Genomic DNA, 26,592 nt, shown 5'->3' with positions numbered 1-26,592 from the left:
AAAAAGCAGTTTAGCTAAGGCCTCTGTTTCTATGCAGTGTGCCTGTTCCCTCTTGTGTCTAGACTTCCAGATCAAATTTCCTTAATTTGGTCCAAGAAAATATATTGTTTCTCATTGCTAGCTCTGAAATTGACACTGTGATCTAAAAATCCAGTTGGAGTTCTTCCTTTTGGGGGGCAAAATTCTGCCCTTCTTGATGGCTGTGCAATCCCAGTGCCTTCTTTTGGGTTGCAGAGGATTCCCTGAAGGTAGAAATGTGTCTTACCTGAGAAACTTAGTTAGTAATTCTGTTGATGCACAAGGAGCAGGATAACTCAGTTCATTCTCTCACGGTTGTGCTGGCTCTGCAAGTTTAGGAGTGGAAAATTTATTTGTTTTTCCTTTTTAAAGTAGAGCAGGTCTGTTGGCTTAGAAAGTGCCATTTTTTTCATTAGTAGTCACTTCCAGTTTAGAATCCCCCTCTGCCTGAGTCTTCTCCTCCCATACCTCCCTTTGTGCACTTTTAAATGGTACAGCCTTTCTGTACCCCGATCACCTTCCGTCTCTCCCTTCTTCAAAATCCACTTCTCGCGATTAGCTTTTCTTTTGGCATTCTCAGCTCTGTGCTCCTTCCCCTCATGCTCGGATTGTATTAAAACTGAAACACCTAAAAGTAATTAAGAACCACCACAAAACTATGTAATTAAATAACGAGAACAACCCCCCCAAAAACAAGTGACATCTTGCATAACTAACACCCTATCATCAGTTACAAAAAAACATGAGATCAGACGGTGTTGGACCAAGAAGGGTAAAAGGGGAGGAGGGAAGAGTCACTGCATTCAAACAACAAATACACAGTTTCAAGGGGTAAACTTTGGGGCGGGGGGGTTTCAGGGATAAAGAAAGGCGTTTACTTCTGAAACTAAAATGAAAAACAAATTGGCAGTTCTGTTTTGCCAAAGCTATTCTGAATGTCCTGTGAGCACCCTGATCACAGGTTTCTCCTTCAGATTGAATTTAATTATGAAGAATTAGATATCTTTCACAGATTGTTCTGGTGTTTTTAACCTGACATTTCTACACATGATTAAATTCTTCAGCGAGAACCTTAGACTTTTAGCTGCTTTCAGGAAACTAAGATGAATTGTGGTCATTTGATTATACATTTTTCCACCTAGAGTGAGTCCAGGGGCCATAGAAATGCACGAGAACTCAATTATTCTTTGTTTCATCAGCAGTTTGAGGTTTTCATGGCATCCCACTCTGAAGCCACTCATACACTGACAGGAGTTACAATTATCAGCCCTGTTGGAGAGAGAGAAATATCTCCACAACATCAAAAGCTTGTTTTCTTGAATGATAATTAGAGTGTCTCCATGGGTGGACTCTTTCATAAATTACCGCAGTATGAATTATTTTTCTGTACATAAACAAGATGAGACACTGTGACCATAAGGACCTTTGCCATTTCTAATTAGTTAAGACATCAGTATAAATACTAAATTAGCTAATTATGCCTGGCAAAGTAAATGAATCCAACAAACTTGTCATTTTTTGCTGGTAGAAATTGATTTTTTTAAAAACACTGGTGGTATTTGCCAAGCAATTCCATTGTGGTAAAGCACTTGGATTGAAAATTAGGTCACATTCTGCTCTCACTTGCACTGATACAAGTCCATTTAGGCCAATGGACCTGAAGCAGAAGTTGGCTCCTCGTTGTTTTAGGGGTATTGACTAGAGCTGGATGAACTTGTTTTTCAGCAAATAGTAAATGCACTGCAAGATATATTTTACAGGGCACTGAAACCTTTACACTAATTCTTGTCAAATCTGGCAAATAGTTTTGCCAAAAAGTGGAATTTTAAGTCAAAACAGTTCATTTTGAAATGACAGTGTTGCTGTGAAATATTGATAAAATGGACTTAAATATAAGTGCCAATTACACTATTACAGAAGTACTTTCAAATATGTTGTAGAAATAGTACTATGTATTTATAAGCATAAGTGCAAATACTTCTAGCTCCCCTATTCCCTGCAATTGTCTAGTCAATATACGGACAACTACCTAAATAATATAAGCACATCCTGGAAGAGAGAAGCGCAACAATGAAATTTTATTCATAGACACAAGCATGGAATAACCATGAAAAAATTTCTTAAATGTAAATTTATAAATTTACTTCCATTTTATTTATATATATGTATAAAATATGTACAGACAGCATCAATTCCATGAAATGGGCATTTCTCTTCAATAATCTCCAACACACCATCCTGAAGATGGTTCCTTCTTGGCAGTCTCCCATTCCCCACTGCTGTTGGGCTGGGGAGTGAGTCTTCCAACCGCCTGTTTGAATGACCAATCAGACAACACCAGGATCAACAGAAAGAAGCCTGAAAGCTGGAGCTCATGGTCTGAAGCGCCCAAGCTGGGATAGTGGGGTCTGGGGGCTTCCAGAATCTGGGACAGTTGGAAGTGATGTGATTGTTTCAAAAATGTATTTTGAAAAAGTACATGCAAATTAAAAAGAAGCTATATAAAATAACTTTAAAATGTACTTAAATACAGGTACTAAGTACAACATAATAAGTAGAGTGCTTCAAAGTACTTATGTATTTAAGTACATGGGAACACTGGAAATGAAACACCAAAAAACATAATGAAAACCTAGAAAAAATTGTTTTGAGTCAAACAAAACATTTAGTTCAAACTGAAGCAAAGCTTGTTGTTTGCTAGGTTAAAAAGGACAGTTTTCGTTTGACTGAACCATTTTTTATTTTTCTGGGTTTTTTTGTTTTTGTTTGGAAGCCAAATTAATAAGTCAATTATTTGCTCAGTTCTAGTGTTGATTACCTTCTGTTCAAAATGGGTCATTAAAGTTTCCTCCCTCCCCAACAAAAAGTCAATAAATTCAGCTTTAAAACCTCCCACAAAGTTTAAAAACTCTTACAGAAAAGAGGGTTTTCATTTTTTGTCAACACCTTATATGGGGTTTATGTTAAATATGCCTAGACACGCACTAACAAGAATCAGAGGGGTAGCCATGTTAGTCTGTATCAGCAACGAGGAGTCCTTGTGGCACCTTAGTAACTTTAGTCTTTAAGGTGCCACAAGGACTCCTCGTTGTTTTTACTAAGAATGTTGCCTCTGAGCACTTCTGAACGTAGCTAGTGTTGCTCTACTTATAACCTAGAAGATGAACCAAGTTTGAACGGATGGCAAATTATGTATCAGCTTGATCACCTCTAACATCTTGGCATTTCATTTAAAACTCCTGAAAAATTAGAATAAGTATGTTCGGTTTGAAAAATATTAGACCTTGCTTGTGTATCTAATTTCCCCCCCACTATTAGAGATAAGACTATACACGAGTCACTTCTGTAATCAGATCCTCACCAAGATCTGTATGTATATATTCCTGCTTTACTTTCATATTCAGGAGAAACTAATGGAAAGTAGATGGCTTAGTAATGTATATCAGTGTCCCCATTCTAGCAATGTGGTTCATCCAGGTTGATTAGGCTTGAATCAAACAATATTGAAGGGGCACTATCAACTTTTAAGTCACACGTCTGTCTGACATTTCTCTTACTTGCTGTTGTTACAAGCAGCAACTATAAAGACTAAGCGACTAGATTTCTTCTTCCAGTTTGCTTGCTTAGTGCATCTGACAGTATTTTGTCGTAGTCAGTTTCATTAACTATATGGGGGAAATGGTCTCCAATATAACAGGAGAGAGAGAGAGAAACATCTTAAAGGAAAATATGATTGTAAAAGAAAATTCAGAATGGGGCCTTGGGCATATGAAATAGCTTTTAACTTATTTTTTCCAAAGTGACTAGAGTAAATATAATTACTACAGATCCAAGCCTGCAGTCATTAGCTGGGTAGAACTTCCATTAATTCGATTTCCACCACCCTTTCCTGCCCCCTCTTTGCCCATTCTCCCCAAGATCTTCAGAATTGGGCCTTATTTTTAAAAAACCAGAAATATGTATTAATCATTGCTTTAATAAATGTGAATTGATCTAGAATTGAAAACTCATCTGATCAGTAAATGAGACACTGATAAGACTCCCCAAAAGATCTGCTGTCCAGGTTTGTAGCAACTTGTATTCTTTACCTTGCATCACGACTCCTCAACCTACCTTTTCTGTTGATTATCCACGATAAAGTTCCAGGTTACAAACATTTTTTTTATAATGTATTTTAATATGTGAGATACCCTTGCTTCAAATCTCTTAACCTTCAGGTTAAGAAATGTTTTAGACATTTGCTTGTATATTCTTGCAATAGCCAGCTGGGACACTACTGTACTTTGCTAAGCAATAAAAAAGGTGTCACATGACTAAAATCAGGAAAGTGACACCTGTTTTGTAATAAAGTATGGACACATGTTGCATCCTTCCTCTGGAAAAACAGGCGCACACAGCGAGTTCACACATGTCACTAGCACTAGCAGCTGCTGAATGGTATTGTTCCTGTCACCGTAACCAAGGTTCTAATTCCCAATTAAAATGTATTGGTCTTCTAATTATACAGACAATAAGGGGCTGACCCTGCAAGCCAGCAGGAAGCGTGTGCACATACACACTGCAGAGATTGTGCAAACGCTGTGCTGTGTGAAGTGGAGGATGAGTGGGGATGCCAGGGTAAACCTCCTGTTGCCCATAATGTCTGCCAAACTTGAGCACACATCAGACATTTGGGGATTTTTTTTTTTTAAAGTAGCGATAAATTCTCCTTAGCTGGAGGGCTAACTGGAGATTTGCTGCTGAGCCTGCTGCTGGTAAGCAGGATAGGCAGCCATCCGCTGTAGATGTCCTGCAGTCAGAGTATCCCCCACTTTTAGGTGATCAAAGTTTTATCCCTAAACGTCATTAAATGTGGGGGGTGATACTAAGCTCATCATGTTAGTTACATTTTTAAAAAATATACAGCTGCCTCGCAGCTTATATTCTTATAGGTCGAAGTGTGGGTCTTTAAGGAGGGATCTGAAGGAGCACAGGGTAGTCTGCTGGGTTTCAGCCTCAGGAGGACTTCTCAAGGATAGGAAGTGGCCTAGGAAAAAAGCAAACCCATGATAGAAGTGGGCCTATGGCAACAAGGCTGGCACCACTGGCTCAGTGAACCTTGTATTTATTTTATTCCAGCATAGCGTCATGAATGGATCTAAAAGATTTGTTATTAATAAGACTTGAAAGCCCTGATTTATACAATATATTTATTTCTCATGGTAGACTGTATGATTCATGTATAATTCCTGAAGCTTCTTATACTTCACTCAATCATGAAAATTAATATATATAAAATTAAACCAAAACTTCTGGAACATTAGTTCCATTCAAATAAAGTATAAGATTCAGTAAATCTAATATTTGAATTCAACAATGTGACACCAGAAGCTTCTGTATTTTATAAAGCTAGTATCTTTTTGTTTTTACAAAGGTTTGTAACAGTTAAAATAGTCTTAGAAATCACAAGGTACACAATATTTGGAATATAAATTTTTTTTAATTGGATTTAAAAAGATTTTACAGAGTAGTAACGCTCTTTAGTGAGAAGACAATGAAGAATTTATGGTAAAAAATCTCTTATAAAAAGCAAACTTGGAGCTATTTATACAATATGAATTAATGTTGAAATTTGAGTTATCAGTTTGTATAGTTCAAATGGTTCTGCATAAACACGTTCATGCTTTATCATTCCACTTGTGTATATATCATTTATAAAATCATAAATTCTAAAATTTTTAGAACCACTCATTCATACCCATTCTATTAATTTCTCATGTTTACAGAAAAATGTTCTTTTCAAATCTCTCTTGGCTCTTCCAAATATCACCCTCACAATTAAATGAACCACCTAATTTTTTTTTCCGCTCACTAATATATGGGGCAAAACCAACAGAACCATCCAGTGCTTATCATACTCTCCGCTCTTTCCGCTGAGCTACCATAACCTGAACTGACATACTTAAATGATATAAGTAACATTGGAATACCCTTCCTTCTGCAACAAACTGTAAGGGGAGCACCACTCTAAAGCATTAACTAGCAGTAAGGACAAAGAAATCTCAACACATTTGGGGCCAGATTTTTAAGTGTCTAAAGCTACATATAGGTACTTTTGAAAATTCTACTAGGTGCCTAACTACTATTGAAATCAATGGAAGTTAGGCACCTAGATGCTTTTGAAACTCAAGCCTAAATATCTTTATAAATCTGGTCCTTAGCCTTAGTGAAGGACATTAGCTGCCAAATCTGAGGTGGCGTTTTGAAAACCAGACTATTAAAACAATATCCAATTATGTAAGGCCACTTGGAGGCTCTATATCAGGGGTGGGCACACTTTTTGGCCCGAGGGTCACATCGGGGTTGCAAAACTGTATGGAGGGCCGGGTAAGGAAGGCTGTACCTCCCCAAACAGCCTGGCCCCCTTGATGCCCCCCCCTCAAACCCCTGACCTATCCAACGCCCCCCGCTCCTTGTCCCCTCCCAGACCCCACCCCCTATCCAACCCCTCCTGCTCCCCGTCCTGACTGCCCCGACTCTTATCCACCCCACCACCCCCGACAGGACCCCCAGGACTCCCACGCCAAGCCCCTGTTCCCCATCCCCTGACCCACCCCCGAACCTCCGCCCCATCCAACTGCCCCCTGTTCCCAGCCCCTGATTGCCCCAACCTCTATTCACACCCCCATCCCTAAACACTCTCCGGGACCCTGTCCCCTATCCAACCCCCTCTGCCCCCTGACTGCCCCCTGGTATCCCCTGCCCCTTATCCAACCTCCCCCCCCCACCCCCTTACCACGCTGCTCAGAGTAGCAGGAGATTGCAGCCCCGCTCCCCGGCTGGAGCCAGCCACACCGCCCGGTAGGAGTGGCACACTGAGGCTGCATGGGAGGGGCCGGGGGTAGCCTCCCCAGCCGGGAGCTCAGGGGCCAGGCAGGACAGGCCTGCAGGCCATAGTTTGCCCACCTCTGCTCTAAACCTTTCTTAAACCATGAAAGCTATATAATGGGTTGTTTGGATAAACTGATTCCTGCTGAGGCATCTATGGCTGTGTAAGAGGCAGCCTATACCTTGGTTTTCCTGTCTGCCTATTTATAAAAATATTTCCTTGTATTAAGCACAACTTAAAAATTTCACCCTAATTAATTATTCAATCTGTGTTGTCAGTAGCCAGAATAGTCCTGACAAATGTCAGAATCTCCTCAGCCTCCCTAACATGTAGTGTGGAGCATCTCCATGGAAAAGATGACAGTTAAAATTAAGTAATGAACTACCTGACAGGCTTTCGGAGACTTCACCGAAACTAACTCGGGGTACAGAGGGGCACGTCTCTCACATATCTAAATCTCTCTACTATCCTCTTATAGAAATGACATTTCTATATGTACAAGAGAGATGATGTATTCTGTCTCTACAATATTGTAAGTGTTTTTTATGGACATCCATAAATCTCCATTTGTCTAGGAGTCGGCTGTTTTCTAAAGAGGATATGCTCTTACAGGGAACTCTCAATAGCAAATTTAATTGTGATTAAATGCCAAAAGCAACGGTAAAATGATTCTTCTATATTTAGTTTCTCTTTATGACTTTCCTATTATATTTTCTTAGTTTACAGGCTTTTCTAACCTCCACTCCTGCAGACCCAAATTGTGAGTCTTGTCTCTCTTACAGCACCCACAATGGTGGTTTGCTAGGCAGAGAAGAATCCAGCTTGCTCTGATTGCTGGAGTGGTTCTGAAGATATTACAGAAGTAAAGGCTAGGGATGGGAGATGACATCAACTGGAAGGAAGCAGAAATAGGGTGAGATCCAAAACTCACTGAAGTCAATGAAAGTCTTCTCTCTGACTTCAAAGGGCTTTGGATTAGCCCATACTGAATACGAACATGCCACATTTACTTTGTCACTTTCTGGAGGATTATCAAGAACTTAATAGAGAACATTAAGTATAATGGTTTTGAGATGCATCTTGCTGGCCAAGCTAGAACAGAAGGGTGGACTAGAGTTGAGTTTGTCATCCAGAAGCCAGTGCTTCTACTCATGGATATGCTTACTTAACTATAAAAGTCTGATCCAGGAATAGAGCAGCTAATCCCCAGAATAGCTCTTTCCCATTACAAAATCAATAGTGATAGCATTACTTCTATTATTTTTCATATTATAATTGGTTTCATTTCCCCTCAAAGGTATAAATATTTCTGCATACCTTTCTGCTTTGTTATTTAGGATGGTAATGAGTTAAGACAACTATTTTAGTACATAATACACAACTGGGAATCATCTTCAGCCCGTGGTAGGCTTTTTTGTTTTTGCTGAGTTGGTGTTCCTATCTGTGAAATAAAACATGTGAATTAAAAAAACTGGAGACTTGTCAGTTAGAAAATGGCTAATTTTGCTTAATCAAATCCATCAGCTCTTTCTCTATTCCTTGGCTACTCAGATCATTTAAACTGCAGTATCTGTGAACAATCTTCTCAGCTGTGACAATGACCACTCTAAGCCCATGGGTATCTTCTCCCAGTTGACATCCAATTGCTGATGAAACCACCATCTCTAGATCCTTGTAGAACCCTCCAGCATTCCTATGGTAGTGTCCAGAAAATACAGCTTTAATGCCTGTTTAAAAATAATATAGATTATTATATTTATGATATATATTTAGTTAACACTTAACAGCCTACGAAGAAAATGAGCTTAAAAACAGTCTGATCTCCTTTTTAGGCTTATGCAGCCACTATAATTGAAGAGATGTTTATGACTAAGAACAGCTACAACTTGCTGTGCTTACCCTTATTTTCTTAATTGACATTTTTTATCTAATGGATTCAGAAATTGTGAAATTAGTAGGGAATCAGTTACATGATATTACATTTAAGAAGAAAATAAATATTAGCAACATATTGATATTCAGACCAACTAACCTCCCAATCCCTTTAAAAATATTGGAGCCCCATATCTTTAAACTCAGATTCAAGCCAGCTATTTTCCCAATACTCCTTTGATCAGAAACAGTAAAAATGTGAAAGCATGGTGTTGTTGAAAGTCCTTTTGTAATTCTAAATCAAGCAATTAACCAGAGGATGGTGCATGTAGATAGGAGCGGAAAGTCAATTGTTGGATCCACACATTACCTTCCAATTAACATTTGGAGAACTAAAGGTAACAGGACCCTCAAACCTGTTTACTCAAAGGGATAATGATTATAAGAGTGAATGACTTTAAAACATAGGTCAGACAGGATGAGAAGGAAGACAAAGTGGGGAAGGTAATAGCTTTTATTGGGCCAACCTCTGTTGGTGAAAGACAAAAGTTTTTGAGCCTTCACAGAGTTCTTCAGATCTGGAAAATGTCTCAGCTAAATACAAGGTGGAACAGAGTTGTATAGTACACTAGTTACTACATATTTCAAGGGACTATTCAAGTGAAAGTGGCCCACTAACACCTCTCCAGTAATGGGGTGGGGTGTGGCGTATTTAAGAGGGTTCTAAATTGGATTTATGGCTTAGCACAACAGTGTCGCTATTCAGTCCATTATTTTTAATGTCTAGCAAAGTTACGACTTTAAGCTCTTGTCTTTTTGAAGGTGTCATGCATGTTTTCTTTGAGGATGAGGACTGAGGTCATCTAAGAATGATCAGTTTGTGACAAGTATTCATCCACAAGTGATATGTTTTTTTCTGTGTGAATTCATTCAACAGTGTAGTGATTGCTGGGTTTAATCCACATTGTTGTTGTGGCCCTTAATGCATTCGATGGGGTGTACCACATGTTGTGATGGGCATGTGCAGTACCCCTGGATATTGGGAAGTGTGTTATGTGGGGTATTGCAAATCATAGCATTGGAGAGATGTCTACAGGTTTTTGCATCTGTTGTTCTGACAGGGTCTGGTGCTGCTTTGAGTCCTTGCTGATGATGAGGCTGGGGAGTTGTTTAAAAGCCAGAAAGGGGAGGGGGATTCAGGAAAGATTTCTTTTAGGCTGTGGCCCCATTGAATATGGGTTATCATGGTTTGTTACCCCATATGGTTGGTAGGTGACAACTTAGGGGTGTGCAGGCAAAAGGGGTTTCATTTTTTTATCAAAGCAGGTTCTCCTGGCAGTATTTGGGTGGCCTGCTCTATGATGCAATCTACTTCTCTGGTGGAGTGCCCTTGTTTGGTGAAGGCAGTTTTAAGTGTGTTAAGATGTATATCCCAGACGCTCTCCTCGGAGCATATTCTGTGGAATCTGAGTGCCTGGCTGTAGATAAGATTTCTTGGTGTGTTTGGGGTGGTTACTGGATCTGTGAAGGTAGGTGTGGCGATCCGTGGGTTTGTTGTCTGTCAGGTTCTATTGTTGAACCTGATCATGGTGTCCTGGAAGTTGATGCTAGTGTGAGAGTGTTCTAGCGAGAGTTTAATGGAGGGCTGGTAATTGAAATTGTGGTGAAAATCTTTGAGAGTCTGTAGGTTAGCTGCCAAAGGATAAAAATATCATCAATGTAGCTCAGGTATATGACTAGTTTCAGGGTGCATTTATCCAGAAATTCTTCCTCAAAGTGGTCCATGAAGAGGTTGGTATACTGGGGAGACATCCTAGTAGCCATGGCTGTTCCTATGCTGTGTATGTTTAATGTAAAATAGTTAGGGGTGAGGATGAAATGGACAAGTTTTGGGGTGGATATCTGAGTGTTGTACATTATCTTGTAAATGTTTGAGGCAGGCAGCCATCATTGTGCGGGATGTTGATGTATAGGCAGCTGACATCCATGGTAGCAAGGATGGTGTTTTGAGGGAACCTGATAATTTTGTGGAGTTTCTGGAGGAAGCTGGCCCTTTGTGTGGTGAATGGTTTGAGGATGATTTTTCTGAGTCCCAATATTCCTTCAGTAACACTGCTGTGGTCAGATATGATGGGTCTGCCTAGGTGGCTCCCTTATTTGTGTATTACAGGATGAGAAGACAGACCTCCTGTCCAGAGGTATTGGGAGATATCCTTCATAAAGGGCTGTGTCTGGAATATAAATAAGCAAGGCACATCAAAGAAACCTGAAACGTGTAAGAGGCCTCTAAGTTAGATGAGAGGGGAAGGAAGATGAAAACTACCTGGAGCGGAGAGGCTGACAAGCTGCAAAGAGAAAGAGGTACTATAATAAGATGAATTAACTCTTGCAGAGTATGTTACACAATGATTTTGTTTGTAATCTAATTTTTTTCTGTATACTTAATCTTGTTTTTAAATTACGCCATTTGTATTTTAAACCATATTGAGGTAACATCACTATGGCCTTGAAAAGAAGAAATACATTTGACTCAATCTCTTGCTAGAGACAACTGGGGAGAAAATTGTGCCTTATCCTCAAGAACTCTGTTCAGGTAATCCCCTAATGCAGGGATTGGCAACCCGTGGCCCGCCAGGGTAATCCCCCTGGCGGGCTGGTTTGTTTACCTGCAGCGTCCGCAGGTTCGGCCAATTGTGACTCCCACTGGCCGCGGTTCGCCGCTCCAGGCCAATGGGGCGGCGGGAAGCGGCGGCCAGCACATCCCTCGGCCCGTGCCACTTCCCACAGCCCCCATTGGCCTGGAGCGGCGAACCGCGGCCAGTGGGAGTCACGATTGGCCGAACCTGTGGATGCGGCAGGTAAACAAACCGGCCCGCCAGGGGGATTACCTTGGTGGGCCGCATGCCAAAAGTTGCCGATCCCTGCCCTAAAGTGTGACTCAAATACTAGCTCTAAGCAGCAGGGATTTGGGGAAAGCTCACGGACATAAATGGTGGCAGGAAGAGGAAGCAAACAAATATTTTATACTTCATAAAAATTACATGCTTTGAGATCTTGGGATGAAAAATGCTTTAACAGATTGTAGAGCTGATCAGAAAAATTCTAATAAGCAATTAAAAAAATTAATAGTGATTAACTGCACGGTTAAATAATAGAATGCAACTTATTTAAATATTTTTGGATGTTTTCTACATTTTCAAATATATTGATTTAAATTACAACACAGAATACAGTGTAGTGCACTTACTTTATATTTATTTTTATTACAAATATTTGCATTGTAAAAAGCAAAAGAAACAGTATATTTCAATTCACCTAATATAAGTACTGTAGTGCAATCTCTTTATCATGAAAGTTGAACTTACAAATGTAGAGTTATGTACAAAAAATAATTGCATTCAAAAATAAAACAATGTAAAACTTTAGAGTCTACAAGTCCACTCAGCCAATCGCTCAGACAATTAAGTTTATTTCCTGCAAATGTAATCAAGGCTGCCCGATTCTTGTTTATGTCATCTGAAAGTGAGAACAGGTGTTCGCATGGCACTGTTGTAACCAGCGTCACAAGATATTTACGTGGCAGATGCGCTAAAGATTCATATGTCCCTTCATGCTTCAATCACCATTCCAGAGGACATGCATCCATGCTGATTACGGGTTCTGCTCTATAACGATCCAAAGCAGAGCAGACTGACATGTTCATTTTCATCATCTGAGTCAGATGCCACCAGCAGAAGATTGATTTTCTTCTTTGGTGGTTCAGGTTCTGTAGTTTCTGCAGCGAAATGATGCTCTTTTAAGACCTCTGAAAGCATGCTCCACACTTCGTCCCTCTCAGATTTTGGAAGGCATTTCAGATTCTTAAACCTTGGGTCGAGTGCGGTAGCTATTTTTAGAAATCTCACATTGGTACCTTCTTTGCGTTTTGTCAAATCTGCAGTGCCAGTATTTGTATATCAAACAACATGGGCTGGGTCATCATCCGAGACTGCTATAACATGAAATATATGGCAGAATGCGGGTAAAACAGAACAGGAGATATACAATTCTCCCCCAAAGAGTTCAGTCACAAATTTAATTAACGCACTATTTTTTTAAATGATCATCATCAGCATGGAAGCATGTCCTCCGGAATGGTGGCTGATGCATGAAGGGGCATACGAATGTTTAGCATATCTGGCATGTAAATACTTTGCAATGCAGGCTACAAAAGTGCCATGTGAATGCCTGTTTGCACTTTCAGGTGACATAAGAAGCAGGCAGCATTATCTCCCGTAACTGTAAACAAACTTATTTGTCTTAGTGATTGGCTTACCAAGAAGTAGGACTGAATGGACTTGTAGACTCTAAAGCAGGGGTAGGCAACCTATGGCACGCATGCCAAAGGCAGCATGTGAGCTGATATTCAGTGGCACTCACACTGCCTGGGTCCTGGCCACTGGTCTGGGGGGCTCTGCTTTTAATTTAATTTTAAATGAAGCTTCTTAAACATTTTAAAAACCTTATTTACTTTACATACAATAATAGTTTAGTTATATATTATAGACTTATAGAAAGAGACCTAAAAACGTTAAATTGTAGTACTGGCACGCAAAACCTTAAATTAGAGTGAATAAAGAGACTCGGCACACCACTTCTGAAAAGTTGCCAACCCCTGCTCTAAAGTTTTACACTGTTTTGTATTTGAGTCCATGAAACAAAAAACAAACAAAAAAAAATAAATCTACATTTGTAAGTTACACTTTCACAATAGAGATTGTACTACAGTACTTGTATGAGGTGAATTGAAAAATACTATTTCTTTATCATTTTTACAGTGCAAATAAAAACTAATATAAAGTGCGTACTGTACACTCTGTTTTCTGTGTTAAAATAGAAATCAATATTTGAAAATGTAGAAAAACATCCAAAAATATTTAATACATTTCAACTGATATTCTATTGTTTAACAGTGAGATTAAACCAGATTAATTTTTTTAATTGCCGTTAACTCAGGCAATTTAACTCAAAAAAATTAACTGCGATTAATCGACAGCCCTAGTTTTCAAACTTTGCCGCTTCATCAGAATCAAACTGCTTCATGTAGACAGTCCAATTTTGAAGCAGTTCTGATAGAAGCTAGCCTGATTTCCTGACAGCCCATCCACCTGGTTCTAGAGCCAAGGACCCCAGGGGCTGTTGGACAGTCCACCACGCATGCTGCCTGAAGCAGGAACTCCATGCCATTTCTGGTACTTTAAAAAAATACTGCAAGAATAAAAATGGTCTCATAATTCCATCTGCAGGGACTAATTAAAGGAGCATGGTAATTCAAATATGAAATACTGACCATCATACATACCTAAATTGGCATTTTCATCTCTTTTTTTTCCGGTGAATGCCAATAGATGTAGCATGTAATTTAAACATAAATGTATTCTTACAGCTATTTATTGCTAATGTGCATTGCTTTCACACTTAATGCAAATCACTTCAGATACAATACAACTTAGAAATATGAATTAAGCATAAATAGCAAATTTCACAAACAGATTTAGAACCTCCAAAATGAACAAACAAGACCACGAAACCAGCAAAATTCTTTGCATGTCAGGCCATTACAAACTCCCTAAGGCCGCATCTAATCCTATTCCATCCCATTCTGCTTGAAAACACTACCGGACCAGATGGCTGAAAAATCTGAAAATTGTTTCATAATTTATTATCACATACAATGCATATGATTTAATTGTATATTTTAGGTTAGTATCACTATAGAAGGACTTTTATACCTGATGTTAGTTAAGAATACTATTCATGGTAATTTAAAAAGTGAATGGAAAGAAAGATTTCTCAAAAGCACCTAAGTTACTTAGAAGCATACCTTCCATTGAAAGTCAATAGAACTTGTGCTACTAAATCGCTTGGGGCCAAATTTACTAAGGTATGTAAGCACTCTTTAGGCATGTAAATGCAACATTTAGGTGCATGTAGCTCACTACACAGGTTGAGATACAGTTGTGCTATATTAAAAACTTTGCATACTACTTACCTATGGTAGCAAGACATGCAACCTATAATTCCCAGACTAGCCATTTTCTAATAAATTAACATTGTGTTTAAATAGGCCAAAATATAAAACAAAACAAGCTCTAAATCAAGCATCTTAAAGCTAAGAAATGTTAGCACAGAAATTCACTGTAAGGCGGAATGTAAGTTGTTTAATGTGTAGGCAAAGTGACTTTTTCCCGCCCCTCCATGAGGAATAACGCAGTATTTAAGTTTATTCATTTCTATGAGGTATTGGGAATAAGAAAGCAACCTAGTTTGGTTCCTTTTTTAAAAGATATAGATACAGATTTAAAAATAAATGGTTAGCTGCTTTCAGTGTCAGTGACACCACCAACAAAGTTGTTTGATCAGATACAGCAGTGTATCATCAAAGCCACAGTTTGAGTGGAATACTGAAATAGCCATCTCTGTGTGCATTACAGCTAAACCACAGTTTAAATAGCCTAAACAAAACAGTACTGACAGAGCTACTTTCATGCTAAGAGTATTTCCAGAATCAGCAACCAGATTCATCTTCAGCACTATGGAGGGAGTTCAGAGGCCCCCTTTAATTCAAGGCAAATTATTGTCCCAGGAAGCTCGGCAGAACAACTTGCTAGAGTCACCATCATTTCAAAAGGGTAGTGTTTCCTCTGTTCTTAGGATTTCCTTTGGATTTGTTGATCATTCATGTGACAAGCAACAATAGGACCTGCATGACTTACTGGTACTTTCAGGAGTGGAACAAGAAAGTACAAATTAAATTCTGAATGAAGCAAGGGAAGTTCTCTTGCTCCAAGAGCAGGAATTTTTTTGTTAAACTAGTGCCCACTGTGTGCTCGCCAAGCAGTTCACAACATAAGGCATCTAATGATTAAAACCAGGACAGGTAAAAACAGAATTTTTTAAAAAATTCAAATAAAATACAAGTTTATTTAAAAAAATAGAGCCTCTGTAATAATTTCAAATTTAATTAAGGCCTAAATTTAGAATAGTATATTACAATATTTAAGCAGTACAAGTTTGACAAAGTTTTAAAGTCTAATCACTAATCTGATGGAAGTCACTCTAACCATCTGTAACCACTGTTTGTGAAAATATTAAAACACCTTTTGACAGCAGCAGTGAGGACAGAGAGAATATTTTTTTTCATTTCAATTTATTTGGCAGCTCAGTTTAAAGTTTGAAAAAGAAGAAAAACTTGTTGTCCTCCAATCTGAATAAAAAATAAGGTGCGAGAGGGTAAGATCTACTACATCTGAAATCTTAAAGGAAGTAGTAGCCTGAAATAATCAGTCCATTTCACTAACTATAGATAATACTTCCTCTGTTTAATAAATCAGTTTTTAATACAAAATGTGTTTTGCATTAAAAACTAAAACTTGTGTATCTGCAATTTAAGGTAGTTTTCTTTAATTAAAACAATTTAAAATGCTAGTTTTTGTGCATTTTTAATTGAATTCCAATTTCCATCCAAATTCAGCTTGATACAAATTACAAGTAAAAAGTCAATCTAGTAAATAGAAAAGAGTGAATGATGCATTTTAACTAATAAATTAAGAAGCTGAAAGTGTTTTATATTCTTTAATAAATAGGTATAATGTATTCTCCTGGTTAGCAAACAGTACCAAATTTAGTGTAAAGGCTCTATTTAGGGCTCGTCTATACAAGAACTAACAGCATGCTGGGGTGTAAATATACAGCATTCCAGCAGAGTGCACACGCACTGGCTGTGGGGACCCTACTGCTGTGCACTGAAAACTCTCTAGTGAGTACTGTCTTACCCAATGTGCACTGGGGAACTTTCTGTCCACAGGCAGAGTGACTGTGTGGCACACTGACCCACTGCAGATTTACACCTCAGCTTGCTCCGCACTAATGGGTCATACATGCCCTGAGCTGCAAATCAACAGAGTTTAATGGTTACCAGCCACTGAGAATCAAGCTTTCTTTAAGAAAATAACTAAAAAGTACAAATGCAAAAGATTAAAACTGGTTTACAGTAAGCCACTCTGGTTAAAATCTGAACAAAAGAGCAGCCAGCTTAAGGGTCATCTGCCTAAGCAGATGGCAATTCACACATCATGTCAACTGAGATATTGAATCTTCAAGAAGTTAGCAGAAGGGTTGGCCCAGCCACCCATCATCTCTGATTCCTATAGATATCACTTCAGCATCTTTGAGCCTCCTAACTCCTGGATTTACAGTACCTGAAGCTGTGGGCTTGAAACATGATATTTTGCCTTCTAAAGCCTGAATATCAAAGGGCGTTCATGAACTTCCCGCTCAAATGCTTCACAAATCTACGTGTTTCAGGGAATTCTGAGAACGTGATCCTCATGGTGCTCTTGAATGGACAAGAAATCCAGTTTGTCTCCCAACCAGGGATACGCTGGAGTTCCTTCTAGATGAGCTCTTGATTGGGCCTGGGGATATGTCTCCACTTCAACTAGACGTCCGCAGCTGGCCTGTGTCAAGTTTAATTGTGGTGTAGATGTTTGGGCTTCGGCTGCAGCCTGAGCTCTCAGACTTTGCCAACTTGCAGGGTCCGTGGGAGGGCATGAACAGCCTCTAAATGCCTTGAAAGAGGATATAAAGTAGGCCAACAGTCTTCACTTGCTTGTGGGAAAAAATCAACTAGGCTTTCAAAGCCATTTGAACTTCTCTAAACAGAAAAGTATTCTGCTGCTGTGCACCCAATAGAACATACGTAATGACTAGTGAAATATCAGTTTGATTATCAGCTGTGGAGTCCTCCTCACTCACTTATAAAAAAAGTAGTCCAATTTCAGTTTTTGATCAAAATGAATATTCCAGTGCAACACACCAAATTTGAATCCGCCTAGGATAAAAGTGATATCTATAATTCACCATAATAAACGTAAAAAGACTACTTCCTTGACTTAGCTGTATGAATCTAACAAACTAGTTTTTTAAAAAAAACCCAGAAGATTTAGCAGATCTTTAAAAGGTTCTATGGAAAATGGGCTGGAGCCATCATGCTTTTAAAGACTTTTTTTTTTTTTTTTTAAACATAAGAATAGCAATACTGGGTCAGACCAGTATTCTGTCTTCTGATAGTGACCAATGCCGAGTGCCCCAGAGGGAATGAACAGAACAGGTAATCATCAAGTGATCCATCCCGTTGCCCATTCCCAGCTTCTGGCAAAGAGGCTAGGGACACCATCCCTGCCCATCCTGGCTAACAGCCAGTGATGGACCTATCCTCCATGAATTTATCTAGTTCTTTTTTTAACCCTGTTATAGTCTTGGCCATCACAACATCCTCAGGCAAGGAGTTACACAGCTTGACTGGGCGTTGTGTGAAAAAATACTACCTTTTGTTTTAAACCTGCTGTCTATTAATTTCATTTGGTGACCCCGAGTTCTTGTGTTATGAGGAGTAAATAACACTTCCTTATTTACTTTCTCCACACCAGTCATGATTTTACAGACCTCTATCATATCCCCCCTTCGTTGTCTCTTTTCCAAGCTGAAAACTCCCAGTATTCAAGATGTGGGTGTACCAAGGATTAAATAGCAGCAATATAATATTTTCTGTCTTGTTATCTATCCCTTTCTTAATGAGTCCCAACACTGTTCGCTTTTTTGACTGCCGCTGCACACTGAGTGGATGTTTTCAGAGCCACAATAATTCTAAGATCCTTTTCTTGAGTGGTGACAGTTAATTTAGACCCCCATCATTTTAAATATATAGTTGGGATTACATTTTCTAATGTGCATTACTTTGCATTTATCAACAGTGAATTTCATCTGCCATTTTGTCACCCAGTTTTATTTTATAAATGCCCACCCTAGTCTCAAGAGAGGGAGGAGTTCATCCTCCAGTCCCTAGTCAGGCAAGATTCTCACTGAAGTCAGTCAATGCCCCATGTGATAATCCTTGGAAGCTAGACAGCTTTTCTAAGGGAGATGAGGATAATAGCACTGCAGTGTACCAAAACTGGGCAGGGCTTGGGTGGAATATACAATCTCAGAGTGCAAGACTTGAAAAATAACCTTAACAGATTTTTGTTTGTTTTTGTTTCGGAGGTGTTATCAATCACTTTCTCCAAACCATGCGCATGCAAATTAAAGGAAAATAACCCTGTTCTGTACTGGAGCCCCTATGGTCCTGCTGCTGGCTTCATTCTACTCTTCTGCACTGAGTATGTGGTAATCCCTGTTTGTTCTCTCTGCTTTTACCCTCTTATCAGCCCCATCCCATATGTTTAAAAAAATTCTCTCTTTAGAGTCCTCCTCTCTAAACCTTACCAACATGAGCCTATTCAGTTATCCAGATGCTTACATTCACATAGCCAGAGTATCAATCATAGGTCAATTCACTACAGCAGGATTGAGTGATTAGTTTTAATGAATACCAGAGTTAAAAAAAAAAAAAAAAAAAAAAAAACTTTACTCAAGATTTCCTCATCATGCAGAGGTTAAGGAACTTCATAAACAAGATGAAACAAAAAAACTGCTTCTCCCTGAACTTTTATATTTATTAATCACATTATATGCAGGAGCAGTATTGTTTTTACTTTAAACAAGTGTCTCAATATTTATATGTAAAAGATGATTTCTGGAGTTTCCTGTTCCTTTATCCAGCTGCAGTGAAAAGCACTGCATTGTGAAGGCTATATGGTCATGATACTAGTGGAGGAATTTTTTTTATAAAAGGGAATATGGTTCTAAAAAAAGATATAAAATATGCTTCTGTAAAAAGTATAACATGCACCTGTTTCTCCTTTCATGTCTCCCCACTCTTTATACAACTTAATGTTCACTATATCAAATCCAGACTCATTTTTCTTCCATGCGCTGCTCGTATTTCCCTTTATTATTGCTAGGGCCTTTAGTGTACGATCAACGCTCGAGCTCCCATTGCACTAGGTGCTGCATAAACATGCAATAAGACGACAGCCCATGCCCCAAAAGCTTACAATCTGTTTACGAAAGACACAGCAGTTGTATGAAACAAACTAATGGATGGGGATAACAAGGTAACAGAAACCCAAGCATATTTTTGTACAATTTATTCCTTTCACATTACCTCCATCCTTCTTGCCTTCCTGATCACTTGATTGGCCTTTCCCCCACTATGATTCACCACTTACAGCAGTCATTCATGTAGCATGGATATATAATTGTTCCAGGTCTAGAGAGAGAATGCTCCAGGTCTAGAGAGAGAATGCTGCAGCTCCCCACCTCTCGTCCACCAACCTCACCCTCTCTCTTCCTTTAAATCCTTTCCTACCTACTTCTTCCAACCTACTCCACCCCAATAAACCCACCAACCTCCTGTATCTTGTTCCCCTCTGTTCTGACACTAATCTGCTTGTAGAGTACTATGTTGTAAGACTTTCTCCTATAGTAGAATGAAAGGCCTGCTCAGCTCCATCAAAACATTGCAATATAGTCATTCAGAAATACAATATGGCTACCTCTGGGTTAAAGCTGCAAGAATAAATTTATGTCCCATACCTTTCATTAAACCTTTAGTATTAGTGGCTATGTAAAACAACTTTCTAGGTGAAATGGGAACAGAGTTAGTGCTGTCAGTGTGAGGGGAAATTTTAAGTTTTTTCAAGAAAATATTGTCACTTTTACAGATGAAGAAAAACTGCTTAGAATTTAAGTTCCACTGCAACCTATTTTCCCCCCTTCTCCTGTTACTGTCACTTTTCTTGGCTCTTCTCTACAATTCCACAGAAGGCAGAAAATGTCATTTGAGAACTCAATTTCATCTCCTGGTCTTTTATGAAAAAGTTACAGTGATATAGCTGTAAGGAGACGTTAACCTGTGTGACTATTTTCCTTTCTAAGTTTAAAAAAAAAAATTCTCTCTCTTCAGCTGGAAGTTGTTTGGTGTGTTCCTAAAGTGACATGCTATTGCCTTCCCCAGAATCCTACTGGTCTGAAAGAAAACGGGCAGCAGTGACAAGCTGCCTCCCCCCAAACCAAACCCCTTACTGTTGTATTTTCTTTATAATTGGAAAAGCAGTAAGAGAGGATATAAAAGCACCATAAGTAGCACAGCAAGATGCAGTCTGATAGGTAACTTTAGTCTTGCCCTGATCTTAGTGCTGTACCTCCTTCTCGGACAACTCAAAACTTGTTTGCAATGCTGTAGTAGCCATGTTGGTCTCAGGGCTACGAGGGACAATGTTGGTAAGGTAATTGGACCAACTTCTGTTGGTGAAAGAGAGATAATACAGAAAAAGAACCCCCGCACTGACGGGGGAAGTAGGTGACATCTATGAGTGTGAAGAGTTGGAAACCATATGGGGTATTAACTACGTCTCTTCTGGCCTTCATACAACACTCCCTCTCTCTCCCCTCCCTGCAACCTCAACATCAGAAGCAAGTTTCCCACAGACCAGGACCCACCAATTCAAAGCTGCACCAGGCCCTGGCCTAACAACAGATGCAAAACTTTCAGATGTCCCGCCACTATTACAATGATAAATACCCACAACACAGTTTTTGAGAGCCATGGGTCCTACATATGCCTAGCACAACATGTGTTGTAACTCACCTAGTACACTAAATGCCCCAACAACTATGTGGGTGACACCAGATGATACTACACTCAACTCGCACAGAAAAACGATGAGAGACAAAAACACCCTATCACTTAACAGAATGAGTGCTTTGTGAAAAGCGTTCACCTTCATGTGACCTCTCACTCTTCATTGTCTGGCTATGCCAAAAGGAGGACGGGAGACAGTTGACATGGGTTTAATCAGGCCGCAACTTTATTATTAGATGTCTGGGACTACCTGGCAGATAACAGTGTGCAGTTTATTCCATAATTACCTGGGGGGCTTTTACCAGCTCCCCCCCTTTTTCCATCCAGGACACTCCATCAAATCCATTGCCAGGACCTTACCTGACCAGGGGTGAAAGGTTCCCACCAGCTCCCCCTCTTTTTCCCTCCCAGTCCCTCCAGCAAATCCATTGCCGGGACCTTACCATCCACCCCCCACCACTCATAGGAGGGTTAAGATGGGTTATAAGAATGGGGGGTTGGCTCCCTGCCGTACCAATCATAGGAGTCCCCAACCACCCCAGTTTATTCCTTTAATGAACACCTTTTTTAAGTCCTTTTCTAAGCCATTTATCTGGTCACTTTCCTATGGGGTTCCTGCACTGGACATCTGCCACCAGGAAGCATATTAGCTTGGCTGCCTCCTCCCCAAACCCAGTTGGGTTCCCAGACATCTCCTAATGCCATCTTTTATATCAGTTAAAACATGACAGTACTTAAGTTGGACAGGTGAACCCCATCCTCCCAAAACAACTCTGATGCCCCATATAGTAGGCCAGGTTGTGAAATTACTGTCCCTCCTGTGGTCCCAAGGAATTTGGCCACCTCCCTGTTCACATACCTCCTTGCCTTGTCCACCCTGCGGGGGCTCACGGCTCCCTGCCAGACCCCGCGCTGAAGCATGTCTGACCAAATAATGCTAACTCCTGGAAAAAGTTCAAAGATCAGCCCCAAGTCCCTCCTTGTTCTGAGCATTAATTCCACTCCTTCAAGCATTCCCAAATCATTTTCCCCAAGATGCACCACAATTATATCTGGGGGCCACTGATGGGACCGCACAGCATATAGCATCAGTATTAGTTGATCCCATAACATGCCCCTCCTTCCATGCCAACTATCACATCACTTCACCACTGAAGCCCAGCTGCAAATCCTTGGGCAACCTGGATGAGCACCTATGAGCCTAAAAGACAATACTGTGCCCGCAGAGCAACACCAACGTCTGCATGGCTGGTCATCCAATATAATGCTGAATTGCCATCTGAGGTCTTACATATGTTTGGTACGCATCCGAATGCCAAAGCCCGATAGCTAGGTATGGAAGCAGAGGCAGTGCTGCTGCTGTTGGCACCCCGATTCTGAATGAGTGGGAACCAAATTCATGGGCTGACAGCCCCAACCTCATCAGCCCCCATCTCAACATGGTAACAAGTTATTATGCTGTGAGGGGATTCCCATCACCATACATAAAAAGGAGCCCTTTCCTCTTTAGCTGTACAACTCTATAGACCTTTAAAGCCCGAACTGGGCAGACTCCAGACTCACCACCCGGAGGATAACAGATTCACCCCGGCCAACCTGACCCATCGTTGACTGTCATAAGTTTAACAATGACATACATCGCCAAGGATCTGCACGAGATCCCCGAGTATCTAAACCGTGATGGGACGACGGGAATCCACCCTGGGGCCACCGGAACGTGACCACCCAGCCAAAAACCTAAAACTAGAACTAAAAAAAACTACTGCAAGGATCAGGATAACCATTTAGCCTACTAACAAATGTAACAGCAGAAAGGCGATTCGAGATTGTGGAGGATGCCAGTTGACGGGTTGCCAACGACAGCATGTACCTCAGTACCTGTTCCTCTATAATGGGCCATATTACTGACTGGCTTTCCTGATCCTGAAATTGCATAAAATCATTAAAAACTTCTCTCGTAGCTCTGCCACATGCGTGGAGCAACTAATCTCCGCACCACACTGACAACCATTCTGCGCCAAGGTTCCATAGCACTAGTGGCATCTGTCTGGGTTCCCAGCTGGCTCCAGAAGTGCCAACTCCAGAAATCAGTGGACCTGAAAATGAGACAAGGCGTGTGCTATGCCATTGTTAACCCCAGAGAGGTTATGAAGCAATGTAATTCCCTGGAGCCTTTCCGGGAGCCAAGCCTCGAGGCAAAGCCCAAAAGTTGTACACAGGCAATTGGTTGGATGGCCCTGCCACTGTACCCTCAAATTCATACTTGTGGAATTATTGTCTTAACAACATGACCAAACCTCACCTGCCTTTCATTATCATTATTGTACATAAAGGGGATAAGAACCCCCATTAAACCCAGCCCACAAAATTTGATGCAACAACCTTGCTGGGGTAGTCCCACAGGAGGCCATAGCCCATTCCGTTGCTTCTTGAAGCTGGCCTTGGGGAAAACCCACAAGTTGTCTACCGGCAATTGGTTGGATGGACCTGCCACTATGGCTCAGAATTCATTCTTGTGGAATTATTGCCTTCACAACATGGCCAAACCCCACGCCTGACTTTCATTATTATTTTGCATAGAGGGGATAAGAACCCCCATTAAAAACCCAGCCCACAACTGTGACCCATTGGCTTTGCTGGGTTGTCCCACAGGAGGCCTTAGCACATTCCACTGCTTGAAGCTGGCCCCTTGCACCAACCTGCATTCTGTCACTCACACCCTGTTCAAACAGAGCTTATCTGCAGGTGGCATTTGTTCTACCCTGTGAAAAGGAAGGCTCCAGGCACCATGCTGCTCCTTTTCAAACCCTGCATTCCCAAGGGAGGAGTCAGCGACCACTCTCCCCCTTTTGCAGCAGTTTTCATCTCCCTCTCTTCCCCTCAGCCATAAAGCACTGTTTCTTTTACTCAGCCAGACCAACCAAATCGCCCTGCAAGCAGGGATGTCATTGTCAAGGAAACCCACACACCTTCAAAAGATGAGCATTGTAACTTAACGTCATAATGCTGCTAGACACTAAAATCATGGTAAGACACTGGTGTTTTATTGCTCATTACAACACTCTGTAACCTAGTAAGGCTTCTTTGTCCTATGACTGCAGGGTTGTTCAGTGCCCACTTCCTTTTAAGTGGTTTCTTGCAACACGTGTTAAACCCTTATGCGTAACAAGCTGTGCCACCTGGTATTTAGCTAGGACACGCTGGTTACCTTTTCCAGACCTGAGCCAGAGCTCCATGAAGCACAAAAGCTTGTCTCTTCCACCTAGGGTGACCAGATAGCAAGTGTCAAAAATCAGGTCAGGAGGTGTGTGGGCGCGTGTGTGTGGAAGGGGTGGGGAAGAGAGAATAGAAATCTATATAAGAAAAAGCCCCAAATACCAGGTCTGTCCCTATAAAATCGGGACATCTGGTCACCCTACTTCCACCAACCAAAGTTGGTCCAATAAAAAAAAAATATTATATTATATATATATATATATATAATATATAAAAATAACCCCACCCACCTTGTCAATCTCAAAACTTGTTTAGGGGGCCTGTTACCATACTACAACAAGTTCATACACCTTATGGGAAATTAAAATGTGGTTAGTTACATAAGGAGAAAAGGTATCACATGAAGCACTTTCAGCTTTGCAATTTAATGGGTCTGTTCCCCCTCCCCAGCATATTTAATGTTTATTGATGCTAATCTGATTTAGCTACACTTATCAAGGCAATCCCTTAATACAGCACTGAAATAGCATCAATGCCACTACCACTAGACCCACCCCTTTATAGCCAATGGCCCAGATGCCAAGACACGCTCCTTGAAGGTGGGAGACCTGTTTTCAAATCCCTATTCTGCCTCATCTGGAGCAGGGGCTTGAACCCAGGGTTCCCACCTTCCAAAAGGGGGTGGGTCTCAAACTGTCCCATTGAAGCAGTTTCACTTTGTATAAATCATTTAAATATTCACAAGACAGACTGACACTATAGCCAATGGCTATGGATGTACACAAGTCTTCTGCAAGTCCCGGCTCCGAGAAATAATTAATTATTTATACGAAGTAGAACAGCTTCAACGGGAGACACTGAGAAAGCCCCACCCCATAAAACCCAATAGCCTGGTTACTTGGGCTCTCTCCTGGAGTGTGCGACCTAGGTTCAGTCCCAGCTCCAATTCAGGCAGAGTCGAGATTCAAACCTGACTCTTCCACATCCCAGCTAAGTGCTCTAACAACTGGATGCATACAGTAAGTGCCAAAAAATCCCACCCTGCTTACCTTCAGCTGTCTTCTATGGCTCAGAGAAAGACTGGGCCCCACCCGCAAGACTGGCAGTGGAACAATTTGCTTGAGAATCCCAGAGATTAGTTATTAGCTAGGGTACTGAACAGCTTGGCAGTGGCAGGAGATAGGAAGTTTTGCACATGCCCACTGGAGGAAACTTAAGTGCCTGGGATTTAGGGGTTAGGTGGCAGCTCAGTGGGCATTTTCAGAATCTCAGGGCGGGCCCACATGTTGGACTTAGGTGCCTAAAGCTCTTTTATGGATCTGGTCCTTGGTGTCTAACTACAGGCACGTTCAGTTGAAAATGTTGGCCAAAAATGCATGTAACATCTTGAACAAAGAAACAGAAACAGGTCTCTGCTGTATTTTAACAGAAGTCTATTTGATGAAACCTCTTTCTTCACTAATGCACAGTTTGGGTTTTTATTTTTATTCACTCAACTACACTCAACTTATCACCATAAGAAGCCAGGGTGAACCACTCAATGCAATAATACTAAGATGACAAGCAGGCAATTTACTTTTCTCTTACTTTTGATCTTGAACATAAAAAGAATCTTATAAAATGTGTAATGCACTAAAATTTAATTTATTCACTTAGAATGTTTTGCTCAAGTAGTACTGTCAAATTATTATTTCAGAAATACATTCTATTAGAAAGAATGCTACATTTTGTCCAGGCAGGCATCATTTCATGTCCTGCTTCAGAATATGTTTGGATAAGTTAAATACAATTCTGTATAACTTGCTATGTTCAAAGAGCATGCTGCTGCCCGCTACGTTAGAGAAAGTATTGTGATTAAAGCAGTGGATGGCTGCTAATTCTTCATGTTGCAGGCATGATGTTGATTTCTGAACTAGCTGTTAGTAAAACCTCTGGTACCAAGAGAGGAAGTACAAAGCCATTATAAACCATTGTGCTAAGAAATGTCTAAGCATTAGCACCTTCACAAGCATACATTAGATCAGTTTTATGAAATATACTTTAAACCAAAATT

At 40.4% G+C, this 26,592-nt stretch overlaps 1 protein-coding gene across 3 annotated transcripts in view; it reads right to left on the bottom strand.

Moving 5' to 3' along the window:
• Positions 1–6,767: 6,767 nt before the first annotated feature.
• CPPED1 (calcineurin like phosphoesterase domain containing 1) overlaps positions 6,768–26,592 on the bottom strand; it is an 89,477-nt gene continuing 69,652 nt past the window's right edge. For all 3 annotated transcript variants that reach the window (XM_054042718.1, XM_054042721.1, XM_054042720.1), the window contains one exon: positions 6,768–8,613. In XM_054042718.1, the coding sequence (XP_053898693.1) occupies positions 8,384–8,613 (230 nt within the window). In that variant the 3' untranslated portion in view covers positions 6,768–8,383. The remainder of the gene's footprint in view (positions 8,614–26,592) is intronic.

Source organism: Malaclemys terrapin, chromosome 10, assembly GCF_027887155.1.
Source record: "Malaclemys terrapin pileata isolate rMalTer1 chromosome 10, rMalTer1.hap1, whole genome shotgun sequence".
NCBI lineage: Eukaryota > Metazoa > Chordata > Testudines > Emydidae > Malaclemys > Malaclemys terrapin.
This window is presented reverse-complemented; position numbering and strand designations above follow the sequence as displayed.